Source organism: Laetiporus sulphureus (genome assembly GCF_001632365.1).
Source record: "Laetiporus sulphureus 93-53 unplaced genomic scaffold LAESUscaffold_29, whole genome shotgun sequence".
Lineage (NCBI taxonomy): Eukaryota > Fungi > Basidiomycota > Agaricomycetes > Polyporales > Laetiporaceae > Laetiporus > Laetiporus sulphureus.
This window is the reverse complement of record NW_024468538.1, coordinates 419,973-441,058: the sequence shown is the minus strand read 5'-3', so window position 1 is coordinate 441,058 and position 21,086 is coordinate 419,973. Positions and strand designations below refer to the sequence as shown.

At 50.8% G+C, this 21,086-nt stretch overlaps 6 protein-coding genes across 6 annotated transcripts; 4 read left to right on the top strand and 2 right to left on the bottom strand.

Moving 5' to 3' along the window:
• Positions 1–869: 869 nt before the first annotated feature.
• On the top strand, positions 870–3,789 carry LAESUDRAFT_727593 (uncharacterized protein). Its single transcript, XM_040909251.1, has 3 exons — positions 870–2,559; positions 2,623–3,146; positions 3,212–3,789. Exons 1-3 carry the CDS (start codon positions 1,288–1,290, stop codon positions 3,510–3,512), a joined length of 2,097 nt encoding a protein of 698 aa, XP_040762754.1. The 5' UTR covers positions 870–1,287; the 3' UTR covers positions 3,513–3,789.
• A 141-nt stretch (positions 3,790–3,930) lies between these two features.
• LAESUDRAFT_813866 (uncharacterized protein) lies at positions 3,931–5,926 on the bottom strand. Its single transcript, XM_040914535.1, has 6 exons — positions 5,854–5,926; positions 5,208–5,793; positions 5,034–5,156; positions 4,433–4,978; positions 4,165–4,380; positions 3,931–4,111 (listed from the first exon to the last, which is right to left on the bottom strand). The coding sequence occupies exons 2-6, from the start codon at positions 5,700–5,702 to the stop codon at positions 4,109–4,111; spliced, it is 1,383 nt and encodes a 460-aa protein (XP_040762753.1). The 5' UTR covers positions 5,703–5,793; positions 5,854–5,926; the 3' UTR covers positions 3,931–4,108.
• Positions 5,927–9,224: 3,298 nt separating this feature from the next.
• LAESUDRAFT_760736 (uncharacterized protein) lies at positions 9,225–10,432 on the top strand (the record flags this gene model as incomplete). The annotated part of the gene is made up of 4 exons (XM_040912790.1): positions 9,225–9,333; positions 9,538–10,077; positions 10,133–10,213; positions 10,278–10,432. The coding sequence occupies 4 exons, from the start codon at positions 9,225–9,227 to the stop codon at positions 10,430–10,432; spliced, it is 885 nt and encodes a 294-aa protein (XP_040762752.1).
• Positions 10,433–11,022: 590 nt separating this feature from the next.
• LAESUDRAFT_760735 (peptidyl-prolyl cis-trans isomerase) lies at positions 11,023–12,444 on the top strand (the record flags this gene model as incomplete). Its single annotated transcript, XM_040912789.1, has 6 exons — positions 11,023–11,137; positions 11,201–11,288; positions 11,341–11,464; positions 11,523–11,922; positions 11,989–12,192; positions 12,251–12,444. The coding sequence occupies 6 exons, from the start codon at positions 11,023–11,025 to the stop codon at positions 12,442–12,444; spliced, it is 1,125 nt and encodes a 374-aa protein (XP_040762751.1).
• Positions 12,445–14,643: 2,199 nt separating this feature from the next.
• On the top strand, positions 14,644–15,552 carry LAESUDRAFT_727586 (uncharacterized protein). The gene is made up of 4 exons (XM_040909250.1): positions 14,644–15,025; positions 15,078–15,177; positions 15,232–15,310; positions 15,374–15,552. Exons 1-4 carry the CDS (start codon positions 15,011–15,013, stop codon positions 15,390–15,392), a joined length of 213 nt encoding a protein of 70 aa, XP_040762750.1. The 5' UTR covers positions 14,644–15,010; the 3' UTR covers positions 15,393–15,552.
• Positions 15,379–20,254, bottom strand: LAESUDRAFT_727585 (DNase I-like protein). Its single transcript, XM_040909249.1, has 25 exons — positions 19,965–20,254; positions 19,590–19,771; positions 19,394–19,516; positions 19,241–19,321; positions 19,006–19,186; positions 18,775–18,950; positions 18,692–18,700; positions 18,419–18,627; positions 18,185–18,301; positions 17,861–18,133; positions 17,641–17,751; positions 17,521–17,588; positions 17,411–17,464; positions 17,226–17,361; positions 17,038–17,171; positions 16,935–16,983; positions 16,838–16,886; positions 16,748–16,779; positions 16,515–16,677; positions 16,296–16,459; positions 16,194–16,247; positions 15,968–16,141; positions 15,878–15,910; positions 15,728–15,803; positions 15,379–15,677 (listed from the first exon to the last, which is right to left on the bottom strand). Exons 1-25 carry the CDS (start codon positions 20,186–20,188, stop codon positions 15,577–15,579), a joined length of 2,973 nt encoding a protein of 990 aa, XP_040762749.1. The 5' UTR covers positions 20,189–20,254; the 3' UTR covers positions 15,379–15,576.
• Between the last annotated feature and the right edge of the window lie 832 nt (positions 20,255–21,086).

Genomic DNA, 21,086 nt, shown 5'->3' with positions numbered 1-21,086 from the left:
CTGTAGGATGAGCTGAGCGACTGCGGGCACTCTGACGAAGGGCAAACTCACCAGAGTCGACGTAGGCTCTATCAATGCAAACTTTGCAGGCGAGGACGAAGTAGGGTTCCCAAGATAGCTCGCGAGGGGGGCTATTTATCACAGAACCTCAAACTCTCAATCCTCCGAGCGGTCCGCGGAGTCGTGAGTAGCGGTTCGAGCGAGCGTGAGCGTGAGAGGGCAGATTAAAATGCGTAGCAGAGAAAGCACTAGAATCGGTCGAGGTGCAGAGACACGTTACATACGAGAGCACGGCAGCGACGATTAGAGAGCAAGGGACCCGAATAGAATGGAGAAGGAAAGACAGCTGCGGAGATGCTCAGCCACAATCGATGACGGTCCGCTTTGCGCGTCTGTGGATTCTTACGGGCGCTCCGCAGATGTACGGTGGCGTGAGATTTCATCGCCCTGTTGCGCCGCAGAGTGTTTCCGTGGATCCAATCTAACGCTAAGTTTGTTTCCACTGATGTTTGAGTTTCGTGTAGAAGCCCGGAGCGGCGTGACTACGCTGGATGTGTTTAATCTCATTTTACCCGAGGTTTTGCTCATCACAGCCGGTAACTCGTGCCAGTGGCTCCAGTTCCGGCCCTCCGGAATACATTGTCATACTAGTGCCAGTGGCTCCTAATGTTTGTTCTGCCTGCTATGAGATGGAAGATGAAACAGGGAGTTAGCTACTGTACATTGGGCTTCACATTTTGCTGCCCGTCGGCATATCACACGGATGAGCCGCTCGCGACCTGCCATGAGCTTACCCTTATCGATCATGCCAGGAAGATCTGATACAAATGACGCGCCTATCAAATCAGCTCTGTTCTTTTCGTTTCGCACTTGAGTTGGGCTGACGCTCAAAACGTCGACGTCTACATGTTGCAGGAGAAATCGAACACTGAAGATTGCTACTCGACTCCGCCGCCTTGAACGTATCCTTCGCACTACGATTTTCCCGCGAAGGAGCCACTCGCACTAGGGGCGGCAGCCGAAAGAGTAATCGAACATCTGCACGCAGCTGCTGTACACGTGCGACAGCCGCTCTTCACCTTCTTGGCCCGACGAATGCATCCAGAATGACTGAGGATGAGAATCATCTACAGATCCTTGATCTCGGGCTCTTTCGCTACTACTAGCCACGCTGGTGCCGTGTGGCCTCCATCGACGAGCCATACGCCTACATAAGGGGCCAGCTCTCACCTCCCTTCCCTCACTGAAACACATTTCCCTCATAGTAAACTCCCACTGCTCGCAAGCATGTCCAAGACCGACAGCCAGACGCAGAGCACCTCCACTGGTTCACCATGCAGACCCACCACGAAGGACCGCGCCCGCCTTGTCACCCGGCAATGGCTGCGCGATCCCTCTGGTCCTCCTCTCCCGCGCCCACCCCCGATGGGCACGCGCACGCCCAACGGACTCATCTGGGGACACACACTTACTGACCTCATGTGGATCCAGCGCGTGCCAGGCGTGAACGTCCTTACCGTCTGGTCGCGCAGCATGATCAAGGAGTTCGGCGAGAACTACGTCGAGGCTGAGTTTGCAAAGCCGGAGCCGTGGCCGCGGCTGAGACGGCCGTGGCCCGTGCTGAAGCTGCCCGTGGCGAAGAAAAACACAGTGTTCCCGCCACTCGGTGCGCTCGACGAGGGCTCGGACCATGAGGACGGGAAAGACTCGATGGTGTTCCAGATCCGGCGGGATGACTCTGCTCCCGACGACGATATAGACCCCGCGGACGAGCTCAATCCAGAGTCACTCATCGCTGTCTACGGGGGCGCGCTCGTTCCCAATCCCGACCCCAACGCCGAACGTCCCTCCGACACGCCCACCATCTCGCCCCTCGGCGTCCCTTATCTCCTGCTGTGGATAGAGGAGCTGCAGGAGACGTTTCAGTTTACGTGGGGCGTTGAGGGCGCCGACCGCATACGTATGATACGCAGTCCCGATGGACGGCCGCTTGTGGTCGACGAGGTTGGGGTGCTTCCGATCTTGGTCAAACGACTGTTGGAGGGAGAAGGGAAGGGCACGAGCACGTACCTCACACAGCGAAACGGCCGTCCGATGATCATTCTCAAGACGTCGATGCTGGACGATATGCTTGAAAGTGGAAAGCTCAACCCGGAGTCTCCGTCGGAGCCCGTAGCCGGCCGGTCTTCAGTCAATAAGGGGAAGCAGACTGAGCAGCGTAAAGACCAGGTAGCATCTGAGAAGGCGGGAAAATCCATGAGCGCGATGGCGGAGCAGATGTCTTTGAATGAACCATCCGCGAGTCATGGCACATCCGCGCCTCGACCTCCCGTATCGAAGCATGATGTCAAAGGCAAGGGCAAGAAGAAAGAGGTCGACGACAAAAAAGAAGACCAAACGCAGAAGCGCCAAGATCCCTCGAAGCATCGAGGGATTTGTTCGTCGTCGGCAAAAGAGCTCTGTTTTGACAAGCAGTACATCGCGAAGATCCCGAAGCTAGAAGAGTCCATCCCAGACAAGTACTTCCCCGACACACTGATGGTGCACCGGATGAATCAGGTGAGCGATCTCAGCGTATGACCTCCGAGTACGACTTGACGGCATTCACGGTGGCCCGCCAAGTACGTGCGCGTTTTTCCCGGGTTCACGCGCGACGATGACCCGTCGTCAACCTCGACCTCCAATACCGCCCATCTCTGGCTCTCCGAAAACGCTGTCCTTGGCAAGGGGCACCACTCGGTCGTGTATACTGCCCCTCTGACGCTCCCCCCGCCTCTCAGCGCATGCGGCCCACACCAACAGGTCACCGTCGCGGCGAAGACCGCGAACGGCACCGTCTCCGCGCGCAAATTCCTGCGGAATGAGGCGCGCGTTTTTAACATGTTCCCGAGGCACCTGCAGGAGGAATGGTGCGGGTACAATCTGGTGACGCCCATCCGGCACCCCGTCCCCGTCGGCGCTGTCGTGCCCAAGTTTTACGGGTACTACGTGCCCGTGGGGGAGAAGGGCGGAAAGAAGGACTGGGACAAGACGTGGGAGGGGTATGATGAGGACGATGATAGGTCTGTGGGCCATTTGAGCCCTGTGCTGCTCATGGAGGAGTGCGGGACGCCGATTGAGCCAGAGAAGTTTTCGATAGACGATCGGTGCGTTCCCGCCCGCCCGGCGCTCATGCTCGTAACCTTTTCCATTGTTGACCTCGCGCATGTAGATCCGAGTGCTACTCGCTCATCCTGCGGCTGCACATCGAGAGCTTCGTCCAGGGCTCGATGTACGTGCGGAACGTGCTCTGGCAGCCGGGCCCTTTGACGAAGCCGCCGAGCGAACGGTCGCGCAAGACGCCGAGCTTCCGGATCATCGACTTTGGGCGGGCGGAGCACTTGAGCGATCATATCCGTGAGGGGCAGACGAAGGAGGTTATGAGGGAGAAGGTAAAGTTGGTGGAGGAGTACGTTGAGGCGGAGGAGAAGAGGGCGCAGAAGGAGCTGCTGATGGAGGACTTCAATTATTGAGTGAGTGGGGATCAATGGTTTGTGGAAGGTCGTGTTTGTGATGGGTGTCTTTTGGGAAGATTTTGGGAAGTTTAAACGCGCATGTAACATAGTGGTCAGTGGTTTTCTATGCCTGTGTGCGATGCAGGCACGCATCGGATTTCGTCTGAAGAGGGCCGAGATCTACGATGTTTCGATAACGTTTAAGTTGGGACGATCACACGGATGTCACTTCCTTCACAACTGGTGGTGCCCACGTCGACGTAGTATGACTGTATAAGAGGACATGATTCCTTGCGTATGCACTCAGAATGCTATCACTGATCGGCATGTCTCCGTCGTCATCCTTTAAGATGTCATATACACGAAAAGGATGCAATCTCAGAGAGGCCTGCCCAAACTGAGAAGCAGGCGAGAAGCCTCCTTGTACTATCACGATGCAGTTGTTGACCTGCTGATTACATGTGAGACATTCATTGGCGGACTATCGGGGGTGAGCAGCTGCTCTGCGATCCTCTGCGTTTCCTCCCAATTTAAGCTCGTATCTATTGGCATTTCGCAGATACAATCCAGTTGGTGAGAGTAGAGTGCAACATGCGGAAGCTGGGTTATCATTCTCACTGGTTCTAACGTTAATAGAGTGCAAGGGGGTCATTGAAGCTAGCAGACTTACGTATGTATACCCTCTGACCTTTCGTGCCACCACCTCGCCATCGCCGGTCCTGACAATATCGTAACCATGGAATTGACGTAATCTAAAACACTCCTTCCCAAGCTGGGAAAGCAAACGGGGGGCTTCCTCGTCATCTGATGACACTGGCGAGTAAGCATAGAAGCGGTCAACGACTTCGAGCTGAGGGAACAAAGCGAGAGCGTCCACAACGCGCGCCTCACGCAATCATGCTTAGCTAGTGAACTAATCCATGGCTCAGCAGACTCACCAGAGAGCGTTGATTGTATTCTCCGTAAATGTTTTGGAGACCAGGGACATAACATGAAAGTGCCCTTAGGTGATCGGCTCCGTACGACACTGTTCGCACGGTGCGTAGACGAGGCAGCTCTCTAAGCATCATGAACATATCCTCATTCATATGTGCTTCATCCAGAGATCCAATGTCCTCCAGTGCGAGGGGCTTAGTGTGCGGTGATGATAAGATCCAAGGGATAGAGTATAAAGGCACGTCTAAGAGAGTCAATTCAGAGAATGCATCCATGACGAAGATTGGTTTATCCACGACAGCGACATCTTCCCCGGGAGGGAAGTCCTCCATCTTCAGAAAGTGTGAACCCGTGATGCGGAAGGAACGCAGGGACTTGTGTCGCGTTAGGAAGTTCCCCAAGGCATCTGGTTTCATGTGAGCACCATCGAGAGAGAGCGATGTTAATTGAGGCCAGTTTCCAAATGTAAGAAGCGTGTTCAAACTGGTGCTGGTGAAACGAGACACGTTCTTCTGATTGTCATGGAGAGCAAGTTTGAGTTTGAGCTCCTGACACGAAGTTGTCAATTCAATTGTGTGTGAGAATATTCAACAAGCCATATACCTGGAGATTAGGGAAACGATGGACGAGCATTTCGGTCAGTGCGTCTGTAGAGACACTCTCAGATAGTTTAACAAAGCCGAATGCCTTGTATTTGAACACTGTCAATTGCCCGAGTGTGATTATCTGTAGCACTGTCAAGATATCGCGAAGTGTAATCGTAAACGAGACTGTCACCTGAGAGTCATGAACACGCATGTGCCTTTTCTCCCCAAACTCGCTTTCAATGCCACCACCTTGGCCACCCGGATCGCTAGCCTCGACCATGACTTCAAGTTCACGAAGCGTCTCTCGAGACCGCAGCGCAGTCCACAAGTCTCCAGAAAAATCGATGTCATATCGTGCATCGATAAAAGGCGCTACATGATCCCACTTGAACCTCTTCAGATTGGACATATGTCGTATAGCGCGGATAAGTGACTTTTCTATGTCTCGTAAGTGCGGGACTGCATTCGCGTCTGAGATAATATGGTAGTCTTGCAGCAAATCTTTCGCCTCTTCCATATAATCTCGAGGTACTTGAACAGAGTCACGTTTTGCATACCGCAGCCCGTCGTCCCGCTGAATTTCAAGGCTTTCAACAGCGCTTGCGAGAGATGGCTCTTCGGCCAACTGATCCCACAACCGTCTTAGCCCAAACGGCACTCGCATGACACGGTACTCCTCGTTCATGTTGTCTTGGCAGTGCACGAGTTCGCGCTATCAGATATGCTGGATGTGATTTGGCAGTGATCGTAGGTTTGGTTCGCTCGATCCAGGCACTCTGAGGCAACTAATTTCAATCGCTAGCTTTCATGATCATTACCACTGCGAAGCGACGTACATTATCCCTAGAAAATCCAACGTCTGCACTTCGATATCGTGGTGAATGTAGTACGCCACAGCGCAAGAGTCGGCGGCGGCAATGATCCCAAACGGTGCCTTACACAGCCTGCACAGATTTATTTTTCCACAGGAAACCTGATGGAAAAATGGTGAAAATATCTTAAGTCTGGATATGGAAATAGTTTGGAAATCGGGCGGAGACAATTGAATTATGTTACAATTGCTTCACCGAAACATATCGGTATCACATATTTTTGGACTGAAATATCTTCCTCTGAGAAATAGTTTCACTATTGCTGATACGTTTCGGTAAAACAATCGTAACATAATTTAATTGTCTCCGCCCAATTTCCAAACTGTTTCCATATCCAGACATAAGATATTTTCACCATTTTTGCATCAGGTTTCCCGTGGAAAAATAAATCTATGCAGGCTGTGTTAGACGCGGAAGTTCAAGCACCGGCCTTTGTGACCCGTGACGTCCCGCGGCTGAAGGGTTGTGATCCATGACGCGCCGCTTCAAGTGTAAAGTATTTATAGATATACAATACTTGTGCATATAAACGAGTAAGATGCCTATATGCTGCCGTTCGAGCCTGTCTGAGGAGACTAGGTTTACTGCTTACAGTCTCACTCGCTTTGTACTCGCTGCTCAAAACATAAACTTCAAACAGAGACTTTCCTGACGCGCTTTTCACTGCATGCAGCCGTTTCTGTCTCAATGGCTAATTGTGACACAGAATCGATTGTACCAGCTCAACGTTTCTGGCTTGTTATCAGACCTGCTATATGCTCAGGGAGAAGACTTTGCTACATCTTGTACTGTTCCTCCAGACTCAAATCTCGCACTTCCCCGCTTCAAACGGAATTAAGTTGCCATCGTGAGTTGTGAGTCTAATGCATAGTATTTCATACATAACGTTGACGGAGGGAGTATGGAGGGCCTTCGGATGCACTATCGTGGAAAAACTAGTGCAGCGTGTGTTGGTGAGAAGCCTGAAGTATTCCATGCCGGTTACCCTTGGCGTTGCGTTTATATGATCATGACTGACAAAAACGTCTCCAAAGATCTGCAGATGCTTGTCAGAGTCATTATCAGCTTACACGATGAACCTCACAATATGTCCATATTCAAATGCCCAGCGTAATTATTCGTTGTGCGCCCAGAAATGCATTGCCTGACATAGCTTGCACGAGCTTCGAAGACTACATAACACTGCTGTGGACCTGGAAAATGCGGCTTAGCCCCAACGCACGTTATACTAGACGCACGATAATCTTCTATGACCCAAGTCGCCGCGTAAGAAGTTCGTTCAGATCCTTGTACTCTGTCGAATCCACAGTTTAGATATATATATATATATGATGCATGTTCGTCTATTCGGCAGCACGCGTATACAGCACCGCAGGGGGGTGACGGTCGACATATAGGGCCACAAGTCCGAGGATACACTGAGCCGACGGTGAGACACGGTGAGACACAGGCAAAGGCTGCAGCGCATGCCAATCATTTGAGATCGGCTCTTGAATGGTATAAGAAAGGATCTGCGAGTCGTTAAGAACATTCGCGACGACGTTGGCGTGGAAGAAGGCTAGCTCGAGGTGAATGAGCGTGTCGATTCAGATAGGAGATGCTGAATTACAACCCATAATGCTATGGCCCATTAGAACATGCGAAATGTGAATTCTTCAATGATGCGTCCGGTGGAGATTGACCCTCTACAGGGTGACATGTCTGCACGTCGTGCCAAGTTTTGTCTGCCAGCCGTGAGGAGCTTCACCGTAGAATTTACATGACAAGGAGTCTCATCCCGGTCTCTCTGATGGTGTGTCGCATCAGCGACCAAGCGCGAAAGGTCGAAAAGCCCCCTTTTCGGTGGCATTTTCGAACCGCGGAACTCCGCCTACCCAAACCCAAGGTAGACAACGTGAGTAACTCTTCCCAAGCCAGAATCGAATAACGAAGATGTGACAAATATACTGACATAGTGAAAAAGTCAGACCATAAATGCCGCAGAGAGCCACGTTAGAATTTTTCTCTGTGATGAGCATTGCGTGGTACAGTTTGAAATAAAAAAAGGCACGTAGCTATCCCATGGGAAAGAGGAGTTCATATTTCATATCCAGGCAAGTCGGTACGTAGGCGTCCCAGCAGCACGAAACCCGTAAACCACTCCGCCCAGCGTGATGTTTCAGGCTGCGTCATCTAGAGATAAGGATCATTATAAACCAAAGTATCATGCGCGGCCCTGCGTTGGGACTGCACCCGGCAGTCGCTGAAAGGCGTTTGGCATTCCCTATTGAGCTTGTGGCCGGATGGCACATATCAAATAAATGGAAGGAACGCTCGCAACGTGCCGCGTCTATGCTTGGGAGGTCAATGTTAAGTGACCGGTCGCGTCCCTCACTCCATCAATGATTGATGAGGCTCGCGGACGTCCGGCCATTCCGCCTTGTTCTGAATACGATTCCGCCTGGATACCACCATCGGTTGTCTGGACGCACATGTATGCCGCCGATCGCCGGAGCGCTTCCTCGTACAGAAGGATCCGAGTCGCGCGTTTACGTTAGTTGAGCGCGCTTTGAATACATTTGCGCAGGCAATTTGTCACGCTCGGGCTGTGCGACCAACCCACTTTGCCCCGAGATCACGTTTGTGCAGTTTCGATGCAGTGCCACTGGCGCTGAGCGCTGATGCGCTGCGTCGGTCCGAATAGTGAAGGCGCTCTCAACAGGATTTACACCCCGTCGCACCAAGAGCCCGGTGGAATCAAGCATAGCAGCGAGGACGTTCCAGATCACAGCAGTTTTTCCCCTCGGTGATACGAGCAACTGAGGAACAATGCCAGTGACGGCAGTCGCGGAGTGAGATTTAATATCCGGGAAACCTGACCACAGCAAGTGATGCGAAATAGTGAGCCGTTGATTGTGATGTGACCACATCGGAATAGAGCATGCGACGTATCATGGATGAGAGAACCCGGTGAAAACCTGTATCCAGGAAACACTCGTAGAGAGGGCAGAATATCGTGGGGGATGACCTCCCTTTCTGAGCTCAAGGTACGCCAGCGGAGGAAGTTCGGGACAGCTGAAGATAGCCAGCGGGACAGCGCGCGACGACCGGAGCACCTGTGTTCAAAAAGGACAGTACGCAGTGAGAAGTGCAAATGAGCGAGTGTGGCGTTCTATGATGAATGTGGCCACACGCGATGTTCGTGCCTGATGTTGCCATGAGACACCGCTCCTCTCAATCAGCGTCTTACCAGATACTCTTCGCAGAAGCGACAGGCTGGTCAGCTTCACTGCTGAAAACATATCCGCTGCAATGCAGCACCAAATACGCAATTATTTTTGGTGTATTGACCCAATATGAGCATCTGGGCCTTTAGCGCATTCAATGAGGCAAAGGGCAGGAAACTTGGCGCGACGTTGGATCGGCAGGGTTACCAAAGGCATATTCTAAGTTCCCTTGGCCCTGGTTTGCTGTTCACCGCATCGTGCAGGTCTCCACGGCACCCTCGCTTGTTCCAAGAAGCTTTACCACATAGTTAACCGGCCAGCCAAGTATCACACAGAAAAGCCAGCAGAAGATGCTGTTCGACAGCAACGAACCCTGCGGTGTCACTGCGAGCCACCGCCCTGTGACAAACAGTATGACGACTGTGATTTTCCGTGACCCCAGGGATCACGCGTCACGCCCCATCTTCGACCAGCGCACGGCTACAGCCTCTGCTCCTGCCCAATTCCCCGCCGCTTGCACCGCGCCGCCTTCTCGAGCAATCGAGCCACCCACCTGTCGCCGCCGTCCGTGCTCGCCAACCTAGCACGACGTCCTCACTCGCGCAGCAGAGACAGGCATCCTCCCGACCATCCAAGATGTGGGACGTCCTTTCACTCTCGCTCCTCCAGGTCTTCTCGGTGCTCTCGGTTCTCTCATTCTTCACCTCCATCCTCGCCGTTCTCCACGTCGGCGGTGGGCCCATACATCGGTTCTCTTCAAACAAGTTCGATGCGGAGGTGAATGCGCCGCATCATGTGAGCCTGAGCTCGGGGAAGCAGCCGTTGTGGAATTGGAGTGGTCTGCCAGTATCGTTCTCGCTGAGCAGCCTCATCGGCGAGGACTCACGAGAACAGGGTTCGGAAGAGAGAGCAGTAGGAGGAGGATATATTGGTGGGGCTGAGCTTATGAGGATGAACTGGCAGGTCGGCCGATCACGATATGGTGCGCTGATTCGCCCGCGCTGCGCTGCGGTTCATTCATATGTCATCTGACATAGTACAACGCTCTCTAGGACCACAATATTATGACTCGCAAAGGCCACTGTCAATGGCAAAAATCATCATGTCCCGCCACGTCAGTACAGTCTGGGTCTCGTGACCCCCTCCTGACCGCTACAAGCGCTGACCTACTGCCGTCGACAGTCACAACGAAAGCCTGTTCGTCTACCACGACGCACACCGGGCATGCCACGGCCGACGCCACCATCACGACTAATGGAATCGGTCGTCTAGATGACTCTGCTGATGCCCTCCGACGCCCTCCCAGCCTCATGCCCTTCGACACGACACTACCGTGACGTTTGTCATGAATTCGCACATTCTTCTACCCTGTGCGGTGACAACCTAGATAACCCTTTTGATTCTCCCATACCCGCAGCTGCAGTCAGGCCGTGTTAGCCTCATCATCGCGATGCTTACGTACCGTATCTGGATTGCTCCTATTTTTATGATCCTATTTCTCTCTGGACTGTTTTATTAGAGGTTGTTGCTGTTGGGCTGGTGTTGGGTTGTAACAGAGGGACATTTTCTACATCTACAGTATTTCTGTCTATTCTTCCTGCTTACTTTCTTCGCTTAGTATACTTCCGAACTGCTCTAACTGACTCTTTCTACACGAGAAACAAAACAATACATGTACACTCGGCTTATATTCTGGCACATCGAGATCGCTGGTTCTTACGAATAAAACCTTCCATCCGTTCCTCGGTCGTCGAGCCAACTGTAGCTGAGAGAGGGAGGGCATTTCCCACAGCATAGCGCTCACTCAGTCACTGGACAGTTCTAGTACATTCTGGAAAGCATGCGGCTCTATTTCAATGGCCAACTCTTCAAAACGCATTCTCCTGCAAAGCAAAACTTCGCATTTTGCTCGCCATAGCAGTGCACGATGGCCTCGGAAAGACTGCTCACGTACTTCGACATCACAATTGGAGGGAAGCCTACCGGGCGTATTGTGATACAACTCTACAACGATATTGTCCCGAAGACCGTGGAGAATTTCCGTACGTCATCCGGTATTATTTCAAAACGGTCATAGCACACTAAACTGATAAGATGATGCGTAGGTGCGCTTTGCACGGGAGAGAAGGGCGAAGGCAAGTCGGGTAAGCCATTATGGTACAAAGGCTCGACGTTCCATCGAGTGATCAAGGGGTGCGTTCAGGAACCTGTTTCAGCTATGGTGACGCATGCTTAGGTCAATTAGGTTCATGATTCAGGGTGGAGACTTCACCGCTGGTAACGGCACCGGAGGCGAGTCAATCTATGGCGAGAAGTTTGAGGATGAAAACTTTGAGGTTAAGCATACGAAGCGCTTCCAGCTCTCAATGGTATCTCCACAGCAGTCCACAATGTCGGATCTCGGCTTACGTTGGTTATGTGTTGCAGGCAAACGCTGGTCCCGGCACGAACGGCTCGCAGTTCTTCATCACCTGCAACCCGACGGAACACCTCGACGACAAACACGTCGTCTTCGGCGAGGTGATCCGCGGCAAGTCTGTCGTGCGCGCCATCGAACACACGCCAACTGAGTCAGGAGACGTGCCTTCGTCTCCATGCGTGATTGCTGACTGTGGCCAGCTCGCGCCGGACGACCCGTCCCTCGCGGAGAGCGCGTCTGCAGGCGGAGATCCGTACGAAGATTATCCCGAGGATCAGGACCTCATCGACGGGAAGAGCCCGATGGACGATCCTGTTGTCTCACTCAGGGTCGCTAAAGAGGTGCGGGAGCTAGGGAACAAGCTGTTCAAGGAGGGCAAGGTCGAAGAAGCGCTCGCGAAGTGGCAGAGTACGTATGTCTCGTGTGGTCGATCAGTGGCGTTTACTCATCGGTTCCTTCATGTTACACCGGCAGAATCAATACGATACTTGGACATGCATCAGACCGTGCCCGAAGGTGCACCGCCCGAGCTGAAGGATTCCTACGATGCACTGCTGGCACCGCTCCTGCTCAACTCGGCGTTGGCTGCGCTGCGTCTCGGTGGCTCCGCGAATGCCGGAATTACACTGCGCGCAGCTGACCGTGTGTTAGATATGGAACTGAATAATTCTGACAAGGGTTGGTCTCCCTGTCTCCGGTGTGGTGGTGGTTGCTAAACCTGTATATCTGTCCGCAGCTAAAGCGCTCTATCGGCGAGCATTGGCAAATGCGGTCCTCAAGAATGAAGACAACGCGGAGGAAGACCTTTTAGCTGCGCATGAGCTTGTGAAGGATGACAAAGCTATCATTGCTGAGCTCGAAAAGATACGGCAGAAGAGGAGGGAGCAGAAGGAGAAAGAGAAAAAAGCGTACAAGAAGTTGTTTGCATGACGGACCTATTTGACGCGTTCGCTGTAGACAAGAGAAGTCAATGTTCTGTAATCGTAAACATGGAATGCTAATCGTTCTTCGCCAGAATTATCCGAGTCACTTTCTGCAATTGTATCGTTTTGACTCCAAGGCTCGACCGATCCGCACAATCGATAAAATCCAACTCGAAACATAAATAGCCTAATTTGGGAAGGGATAAATCGATCAAAACTCCACTCGACTGAGGTGCGGAACTTGTGACTCCGCACTGCACAAGCGAAACGCTACTTGATCGTTTCCTGGCATTCTCATGCTCCCATTTCTGGCCCTCATCCTATCTAAGCCGTGAAATGGAGGGGTGCTATTCTGCCACATGTGTCCACTGACAAGATCTGCTGATGGCTACACACCGAAATGACTCTGCCCTCGTCGTGTACCGGATACCTGGCCTCTGGCCAGACCGCAATGACACGTTATAGACTTGCTGGCATGTGGTGATATCCATAGGTAAGTGACCACGCGTCTCCATATCTGCATTATTATGTCAGGCTATGCCAGGGGAAGGCTGTTGCATGGCGCCGAAGATCTTTCTCAGGCCGTCTACCTCTGACTGGGAGACAATTCGAAAAGGGGAATCCTTGTCCGGGCGCGTTTCCATGCTGCACCGTCTTCAACAGGATGGCAATCGACGATTTGATAAATTGCCGTGCTATGTATGACTAGACCATAGACTGCGGCCAGCGGTCTCACGTGTTCCATCCTTGGTCTTGGATATGATTCATAGAGCGGGACGCTAGTCGGCGGTATGTGTGTGCGGAATACCATGTCTCTGAGCTTGCGCTCGGATGAACTGATAAAACGTCGTATTATGGCTCCGCCATCGCCGTTCTGTATTAGACGCGTTGGCAGTGCCTCCTGTGTCGGCCATCTTACGTCTACGTGGGCGCATGGTGCCGCATCGTTACCAAACATTCATGTATGTTAGGACAGTTCCGATCTCGCTGGCCCGGACGTCGCTTCATTTGCGCATTGCTAAATTCCATTTGGAGGTAGCGAGCGATGTTGCTGTGTAGCGCCTATGCGCAACATCGGGCGCTGTGATGTTTCATTTACGATGGATTTGCGGCACGAACTCTGACGGTCGATCCGAGCGCCGTATATGACGCGCGACGTGAAGAACACGCCAATCAATTTTTATAAACAGCTATCTTAGACTCTCGCGCAGACCGCCACAAGCTTCTTGTTGTTGGTCCTGTGGCGTCAGGCTGCGTGAGATATGCTGCTACTGCTTTTGTGAGTTGTTCCGGCGCCTCAATGTGGCGTCGTCTATACCTAACCTTTTCATCATGCAGCCAAATCACCGTAGCACCGCCGCATTTTTCAAATCTGGAGAATATCAGATGTGCGCAGCGTGGTAAAGGCGACTGAGCGCCACACGTTGAGCTGCTAACCCTCTGAAGCTTCCCGAGACTGCGAGACGTGTTGTCATACTTCCTACATAGGCTTGCACCGCATCTAGTACTGCATCCGCAGATCAATCGTTCCTGCGATCACGCTGACCGCCACATTCGTATCATCGAAGAGGTGGGACCTCCCAGACTTCGGACAATTTTTGCCCTGCAGGTATTTCTGCTATCTCTCCCGACAGCGCGGTTCGGTTTGCGATGCCCCTTTTTGATGAAACAAACGGCAATTGTTCTCCCTATTGGTCCATAAACCCCATGACAATCTGGAATGAAAGTTTTGGCTGAAAGTCCGAATCCAAATGGCCATGAGTCAGCCCTGGTAAGTGCGATCCCAGCGGCTGATCTCAATTCGTGCTCAACGATCTTTTCGTGTCTACGGTCCATGTCCTGGAAAATGCCGCTGTGATGCTGATCCATCATGTATTGGTATCGAGGGACGTTCCTGCCAGTATGTGGTCCACGTCGGCGTCGAGTAAATTTGCGCAGAAGGCACAGCATCGCAGCAGCCGAGCTGACGACACTCGGGTTTACGCGTTGCTAGATCAGTGTCGACATGAGTACCAATGCTGACACTCCCGTGAAGAAGCTTCCGCGGCGAGCCAAGAGCCTCCACCCGTGAACTCTGGACCCTGACTCATGTGGTTTGACGAAATCCCGACAAAGCTGTGCGACGCTAGCCCTAGAGTTTGCAAAACTCGGTACCGGCGAGTTGCACCTCATATGGTACGAAACCACTTTTGTCTGTCGTTACTCATACGGTCCCGTACATCTTCTGTAGTTCCATGATATCCAAGGCCGAAACCTGCCGTTAAATGACCAATTTATGCGCGCTTTCTTTAGACTCAGGTCTGTTGCCAGAGTAGTGGTGCGACGGTCACCGCCGAGTCAACATGGACTTGGAGCCTCAGCGCATCCAACGCGACTGAATTGTCGTGCCCAAGGATCGCATAGCGCGCGAGATCACTTTTGGACGTACTGCGGGATGCTTCTTGTGGCAGTGGAACGGATGTCAGAACCTATAAAGACTGGACGATCCGATGGATTTGTCACATACCACAGCACTCTTCGCCTTCTTCTCTCCACACCCGCGCATACTTATTATATAACCTATTTCGACAACAATGAGTACTGCACATGTACGCTTTGGCACATTGTCTACATGGGCAACTTTCTCATACAAGTTCTCAGACGAGCGCAAGCAACAATAACGGCAACGGCTCCTCCGATGAGGACTATCAGATGCCCAGGACGCCCAAACGTACCCCAGTGGCATGCACATTCTGCAGAGGTAGGCTTTGATACTCAAAGCATAGTGCACTTTGTGCTAAGCATATTCTCTCAGGTCGCAAACTCAAATGTGATGGTCGCCAAACCTGTTCGAACTGCAACCGCAGGGGCTTAGCGTGCACATATCTCCCAGTGTGGGTCTCCTGTTTGATGCTTCGATTCAAGAGGTGTTGATCTCCTTTTCTTGAACGGTACAGCTCGGCACAGAAGCAATGATGCTTCAACCTATATAATATAACACTGATTCGGACATGCTAAATGCCGACATGCACGGGACATTGGAACCTAGTCTTTGTAGCTATAAGCTGTGGCCACCAACGTCGTATCTTAGAATACTTGTCATAATCGGAGTTGTAGCCCTTTCTACATGTTCGTCATTCTGGCTTGCCGTGAGGATACCTCAAGCAATGAAATAACGCAGGAAATTGCGTTTGCCGACCACAGAGGTAGTAATGCTTGAATCCGTATCATCGCGCAACAGTACTTCCGAAAACACTGCCACTAAGGACATCTAAATCGTAGCATCATATTACAATGACAATATGGCTCACCGAGCTTCTCGACCAACAACAGCGAGGATGCCTGCTGCGTTACGTAATGTAGGACGGCTGTCACAGATATCCAAACCTATAGAGTCCATACCGCAGCGATAGGACCTGTGAGCATAAAGTAATTTTGTAAAGTTAAGACATTCTCCGTACATTCAATGGAACGCTTGGCAGCTGATCCAAGAGCTGCAACGGTGAACATCAGCCGGGATGGACACTGACCCAATAAGATACTTGAGACACCTCAAAAGCATCTTCTTTGCTTGTCACTTGGCCACATCGAGCATGCAGCGCTGTTGGGAATACGGCTTCCGGCAACGATGCCAAAAACTGGAGGAGAGTGTCCGCGAATGCCCAAGCCAGAGCTGGGTCATCGTTGGATTGCGAGAAATGAAATTCTGCATCCGTGTCCAAGCACTTTTCATCTGTTAAGATGACTACATGGAAGTACAGTGAACGTATGACCGACCTCACGAATGCTCTGGACGAGAGCGCTCGGACCTGGTTCAAGGAAGAGGCCATGCTGTGATCCGATGTGAGAACAGAAACTTCCTGTAAGTGAGATACCGACAACTTCGGTGGCATTACTCATCAGCCACTTGATGAGCCTCATGACCTCCTTAGGCGCGGTCTTTGCTTGATCTTCCGGGAGAAGCTCACTGACGGACTTGAGCGCTCTGATAGGCCCGCGAAGTCGGGCGAGCCATGTGAGGTCATTTGCGAAACACGTTCGCGCTTTGGGGAGTGTAAATTTTCAGAGAGTCTGGTTTTGAAAACAGAGGGTTCGTACCATATTCGCCCGTTACGGATATGAAATGGTCTTTGCCAAGAACGGTGTGGAGAATCAGCGTGCATTCAAGACGCGCAGGCCCCATATTCAGTTCCGATGCCACGGCATTGTCAACCTGCGATGAAATGGTGACTGTCACTTTCTGGCCAGGCAGTAGAAGACCCTGTATGAAGTTTATTGCATTGCACAAGCTATTAGACAATGTCACACTATGACCGTAGATAAGGACTCACAGCCATCGGGTTGATGATGAGCCACCGCGGATCTCGGGTATAGCGCATCAGATGTGGCGTATCAGCAAAGCAATAGAAATTAAGGCTCACGAGCGGCAGCTCCAGGCTCGGCTCCGATGAAGCGGAACGCACATGGAACCTGCACGGATCAAAGTTTGTTGCAGCACTGTTGCAAAAGACTCCGTACCTTCCCGTCATTTTCTAAAGTCATACTTCCGACAACTCGCTGTTGATAACTGCCAAGACATCAGCAAAGTCTGCACTGCACATTGTCGATCGCCAACGCTTACTGAATCTTGCCAAGATCAACCATGGTGTTGCTCAGTTTCACGCTAGGATTGCCTGCTGATTCCTCAATTACAGCGACTTCTCGCCACAGATCCTCAACAAAGGAATCAAATGTGGCCGCGTTCAAGGATGCGAGCTGTAGGAGAACCAGGCTCGAGCGCCACGTCTGATTTCTCAAGCATGGACATACCGTCAACTGAAAATCAGCGGAAACCGGTTTGTGGTCACTCATTGTGATTTCTGGATGACTGGAATATGATAATTGGCGAAGAGTGACCATGGCAGAGTTCATATGTAGAATCCGGTCCGTCCATGCGGGTTTCCGTCTGCGCATGCCGTGAATGAAAGCCACGTTCACCAAGAAATTCCGCGTACTTGATATCGTATCCTTGATGATCCGTAGCTACACCTGTGCTAAAGCGATAGGTTCTGGGAGCGCAAGCTTTGAGCGATGTCAGAACACTGAGGAATAACAACACACATACGGTAAATGAGTCAGTGGACGCTCAACGAATCCTTCAAATGCGACTCTCGTACGCCTCACGAGATTGAGCTGTATCCATGTGATCAGCATGCGGAGAATGTCAGCGGCAGAATTGGATAACTTGATCGTATTTCTGAAGAACATCCAACTCAGTGTCGTGTGAATCAGGTTTGATCGACAACAGGACTCGTATGTCATTGTCAGGAAGGTTGATTCTGTAGTTCAAGTCTGCGTGACTCTGAATGTGCCATTGTTCGATAATGCGGCCGACAATCTACTGACCTCCCTGTATCATACAATGTGAGTCACCGGCAATATAATCACTGAGCGAGACCATGTACCATCCAGAAAAGGGCGTCCGTTTCGAAAACGGATATTGACATTAATCCTGGACTTTGCACATCATTCTCAGATGATTGTGGTGCAGGCATCCCGGTGTCGAAAATAAGCCTCTTCGACAGATCGTGGAAATCTGCATTCCTCCGATCGTACATCTCATCAAATGCAGCGAGATGAGAGTTCACGAAAGTCAGCACCGTGGATCTCGCTGGATCGGACTGAGTGGAGCTCATCGGTGTATATGTTAAGCGGATTGCAGTAGCTCCTTTATTACCCTTGACATTTGTTAGCACATTACGACGTCCCCAGAGGCGCAACCCACGTACCATGATGCCCATGATGCCGGCACCCACGTAAGTAGCTCTGATATCGCTATAGCAAGACTTGACGCTTTTCTTGACAATGACAACCAACAATATGCCGACCAGTTGCTTCGACGCCAGCTGTGCAGTTGACGAAGCAAGAATTAGCACGTCGTTCAAAATCAACCTGATTCTTCGCAAATTATGTTTTGCGTTCTGCAGCGGCAGTATAGATAGACATATCAAATAAGCACTTACTTTTTCGTACAGAATAGCTTTCTCGCCCAAACCAGCAAAGGCCGCTGTGCACCATGCATCTTCTCTCGTAGTCTTCGTGGAGTACAGCAGAGCCTCCGTGGAAAGATCTAACTCTTGAAAAGCTAGCACAAGCAGATCTGGATCAGCTACGTCATTCATGCCGGTATGACTCTGCTTCGTCCCCGGCTGCGTCGAAGCGAGGGGTAGCGCTACGACGAGATATACAAGACCTATGCTTAGTCCATGCAAAACAGCATATCTTTGCAATCTCACCTCGCGGACCTAGGCATTACAAGAATGTATTAGAACAACGGCTCTCGGCTGATCTCAGTATCCTGAAAAGGATACAGACTCACCAGATTCAGGGCTCTTTTCCATGGCGTTCCGCATGATTGATCCTATCGACAACGGCGACATCTCATTGAAAGGCGGAATCAAAACTGAACTGTCCGAATCCGGTGACACCCGGACCCAAGCAGATAGATCTTGCGAAGGAAGCTTTCCATTGACGTTGAACGTTCCTATGCGTATTCTGTCTGCATTTATCAATCCAATCTGAGAGAGCTGCGATGCCAAGGGCTCCTCACCGCAACTTATGGGTTTCATTGTGATTAGCAATAACTTCCTCCCTCACTTTGTGGCGAATCCAATCCTCTCGTATCAGCGCAACGTCGGATATTTCGTCTCCAGGAATGCCTGCACTAATGGAAGAGAGAAGAGTGTATAGGGGCTTCATCAAAGCGCGCAGATCAGGTGCAATAGGCGATACTGTGAAGTCTTGTCAATCACACCGCTTCTGGCTGGCAGCGAAATTGAACCCACGTATCGCAGGGCGTCTTGGCCTTGTCATATAAGGCGCAAGCCATGAAAATAACGATGTAATGTCCACCTGACCCCTTTGTGCTAAAGACATCGCATTTAGGGGGACGAACAATGATTAAATCCGACCAGATCAAAGCGAATACCATGTCATACCGGAATTATCCTTGAGGCGTTTACATTCCAGCAGCACAGAGCGGAGCCCCTCCGTGTCGTGCGTCACCAATGACACGGGTTTGATGTTCGTACTGAAGTCAGAGTGTATTGTCACACTCAGCTCTGAGTCGTTGTGAGCATATGATCACGCTATTGAGTCTGCCGATGAAATTTTAATAGAAATTGGTGTGCGTACCAGTCCTTGGCTGATGGAGAATGTTACCGTGGATGTTTGCACGGAGATCTAAGGTGTTCCGCCGGGGCTGCGCCATATCGATAGAGAATCCTTCGACGATTGGGAACGTATGTTCGACAACATAGTTGACATGTATCATTCGTGGAGCATGAATGGGATGCTTGTGTTTGAAGATAAATACGCTAAATCGCCCATATCTCAGTTGTCTTCACAGAAGCGGGCGACTCGCACATCACAGCAACAAAATCGAGCCGTCGGAGACTCGACATACGTATTAGAGCACACAACGGCGTTGGATTCCTCAGAAGTTCCCAGAGATAGCTCGAGTACGAGCAACACACGACTCGCTTTGCTGCAAACAGTTCAGACACTCACCATCCTAACTCGCTGTCGCCTGATTGAGGCTCTTGATGAGAGACTACCGCCAATATTCTCTTGTGCCTGTGTAACAATTCTGTGCTGGCCACTGCAATCCGTTCGGATATAGCACCAACGTCGCTTTCTGGAGCTGCAACGGATGTAGCCGCTTCCACTGCAACCCTGATCACTTCTGAGGGTCGTAGGAATGCTTGTAACACAATATCTAACTTTTCGGTCATGTCTTGCCCGTGAAGGATGGCAATGAGGAAGATTTCAGCAAGCTGGCTGGAGCATCCTTGTATGAGTGTATAATGAAGGTCCGAGCTATGGTGCAGATTCCGGCGGAATCTGCCGGCGGAATCCGCCGGATTTCTACCTCGGAAGTAAGGTGGCTCACCGGCAATTTCTTGTAACCTACATATGTTTTGGAATGTCTAGCATGAAATCCTGTAACAAGGTCACTCACCAGCAATCTTTGGTGATGTAGATACATTTCTGAATTGCTAGCATGAAATCCTGGTAGTAAGGTAGCTCACCTGCAATTTCTGGTGACTTAAACATGTTTTTATATTTCTACCATGAACTCCTTGTAGCTCACTGTGTCACGGTTTTCCCACTGCAATATACCTTTGGCACCATGCCAAGGTATAAACCTTAGACATGACACAAGGCAAGACGACACAGGGAGCCATTTACGATCCACCGCGACACATCCAGTCATGTGACCTGGACAAGCACCCACACACACCGCAGACATGAAGCGATTTGTGCATGTGGCAAATGCTTAGCAAATGTTGACAGGTTTTTTGCCTTTGTGATTTCAATATGCTATGGTTCCTTCCCACATTCCATATCAAGTATTTGCATATAATATGTTAGAGGCAGAAATTTAAAATCATATATTTAAGAAATGACACCATTTTCAAACTCACCAAATACATTTAGAATTTGAGTGCTGTTGAATGTAATCATACATTTTTGAATTTCAAACTATGACATGTATAAAATATCCAGTAGCAGATGAAGGTGTAATTATGCCTACATTCTACTTCCCTACTGAAGTCATTCTAACCAAGGTTACTAGAATGAAAGTCATTCACCGTAATTACACCTTCATTCTGCTACTGGATATTTTAA

What these genes read in the sequence shown, in the direction of transcription:
- LAESUDRAFT_727593 (XM_040909251.1), top strand. Translation starts at nt 1,288, where the DNA reads ATGTCCAAGACCGACAGCCAGACGCAGAGCACCTCCACTGGTTCACCA. An exon ending in TGGTGCACCGGATGAATCAG is followed by an intron (nt 2,560 to 2,622) that starts GTGAGCGATCTC and finishes TGGCCCGCCAAG; the next exon opens with TACGTGCGCGTTTTTCCCGG. An exon ending in AAGTTTTCGATAGACGATCG is followed by an intron (nt 3,147 to 3,211) that starts GTGCGTTCCCGC and finishes TCGCGCATGTAG; the next exon opens with ATCCGAGTGCTACTCGCTCA.
- LAESUDRAFT_813866 (XM_040914535.1), bottom strand. Translation starts at nt 5,702, where the DNA reads ATGAACGAGGAGTACCGTGTCATGCGAGTGCCGTTTGGGCTAAGACGG. An exon ending in TGCGTGTTCATGACTCTCAG is followed by an intron (nt 5,157 to 5,207) that starts GTGACAGTCTCG and finishes ACAGTGCTACAG; the next exon opens with ATAATCACACTCGGGCAATT. An exon ending in AATACAATCAACGCTCTCTG is followed by an intron (nt 4,381 to 4,432) that starts GTGAGTCTGCTG and finishes TGATTGCGTGAG; the next exon opens with GCGCGCGTTGTGGACGCTCT.
- LAESUDRAFT_727586 (XM_040909250.1), top strand. An exon ending in GGCATGCACATTCTGCAGAG is followed by an intron (nt 15,178 to 15,231) that starts GTAGGCTTTGAT and finishes ATATTCTCTCAG; the next exon opens with GTCGCAAACTCAAATGTGAT.
- LAESUDRAFT_727585 (XM_040909249.1), bottom strand. Translation starts at nt 20,188, where the DNA reads ATGACCGAAAAGTTAGATATTGTGTTACAAGCATTCCTACGACCCTCA. An exon ending in CGGACGCCCTTTTCTGGATG is followed by an intron (nt 17,752 to 17,860) that starts GTACATGGTCTC and finishes ATTCAGAGTCAC; the next exon opens with GCAGACTTGAACTACAGAAT. An exon ending in CTTTAGAAAATGACGGGAAG is followed by an intron (nt 16,887 to 16,934) that starts GTACGGAGTCTT and finishes TGATCCGTGCAG; the next exon opens with GTTCCATGTGCGTTCCGCTT.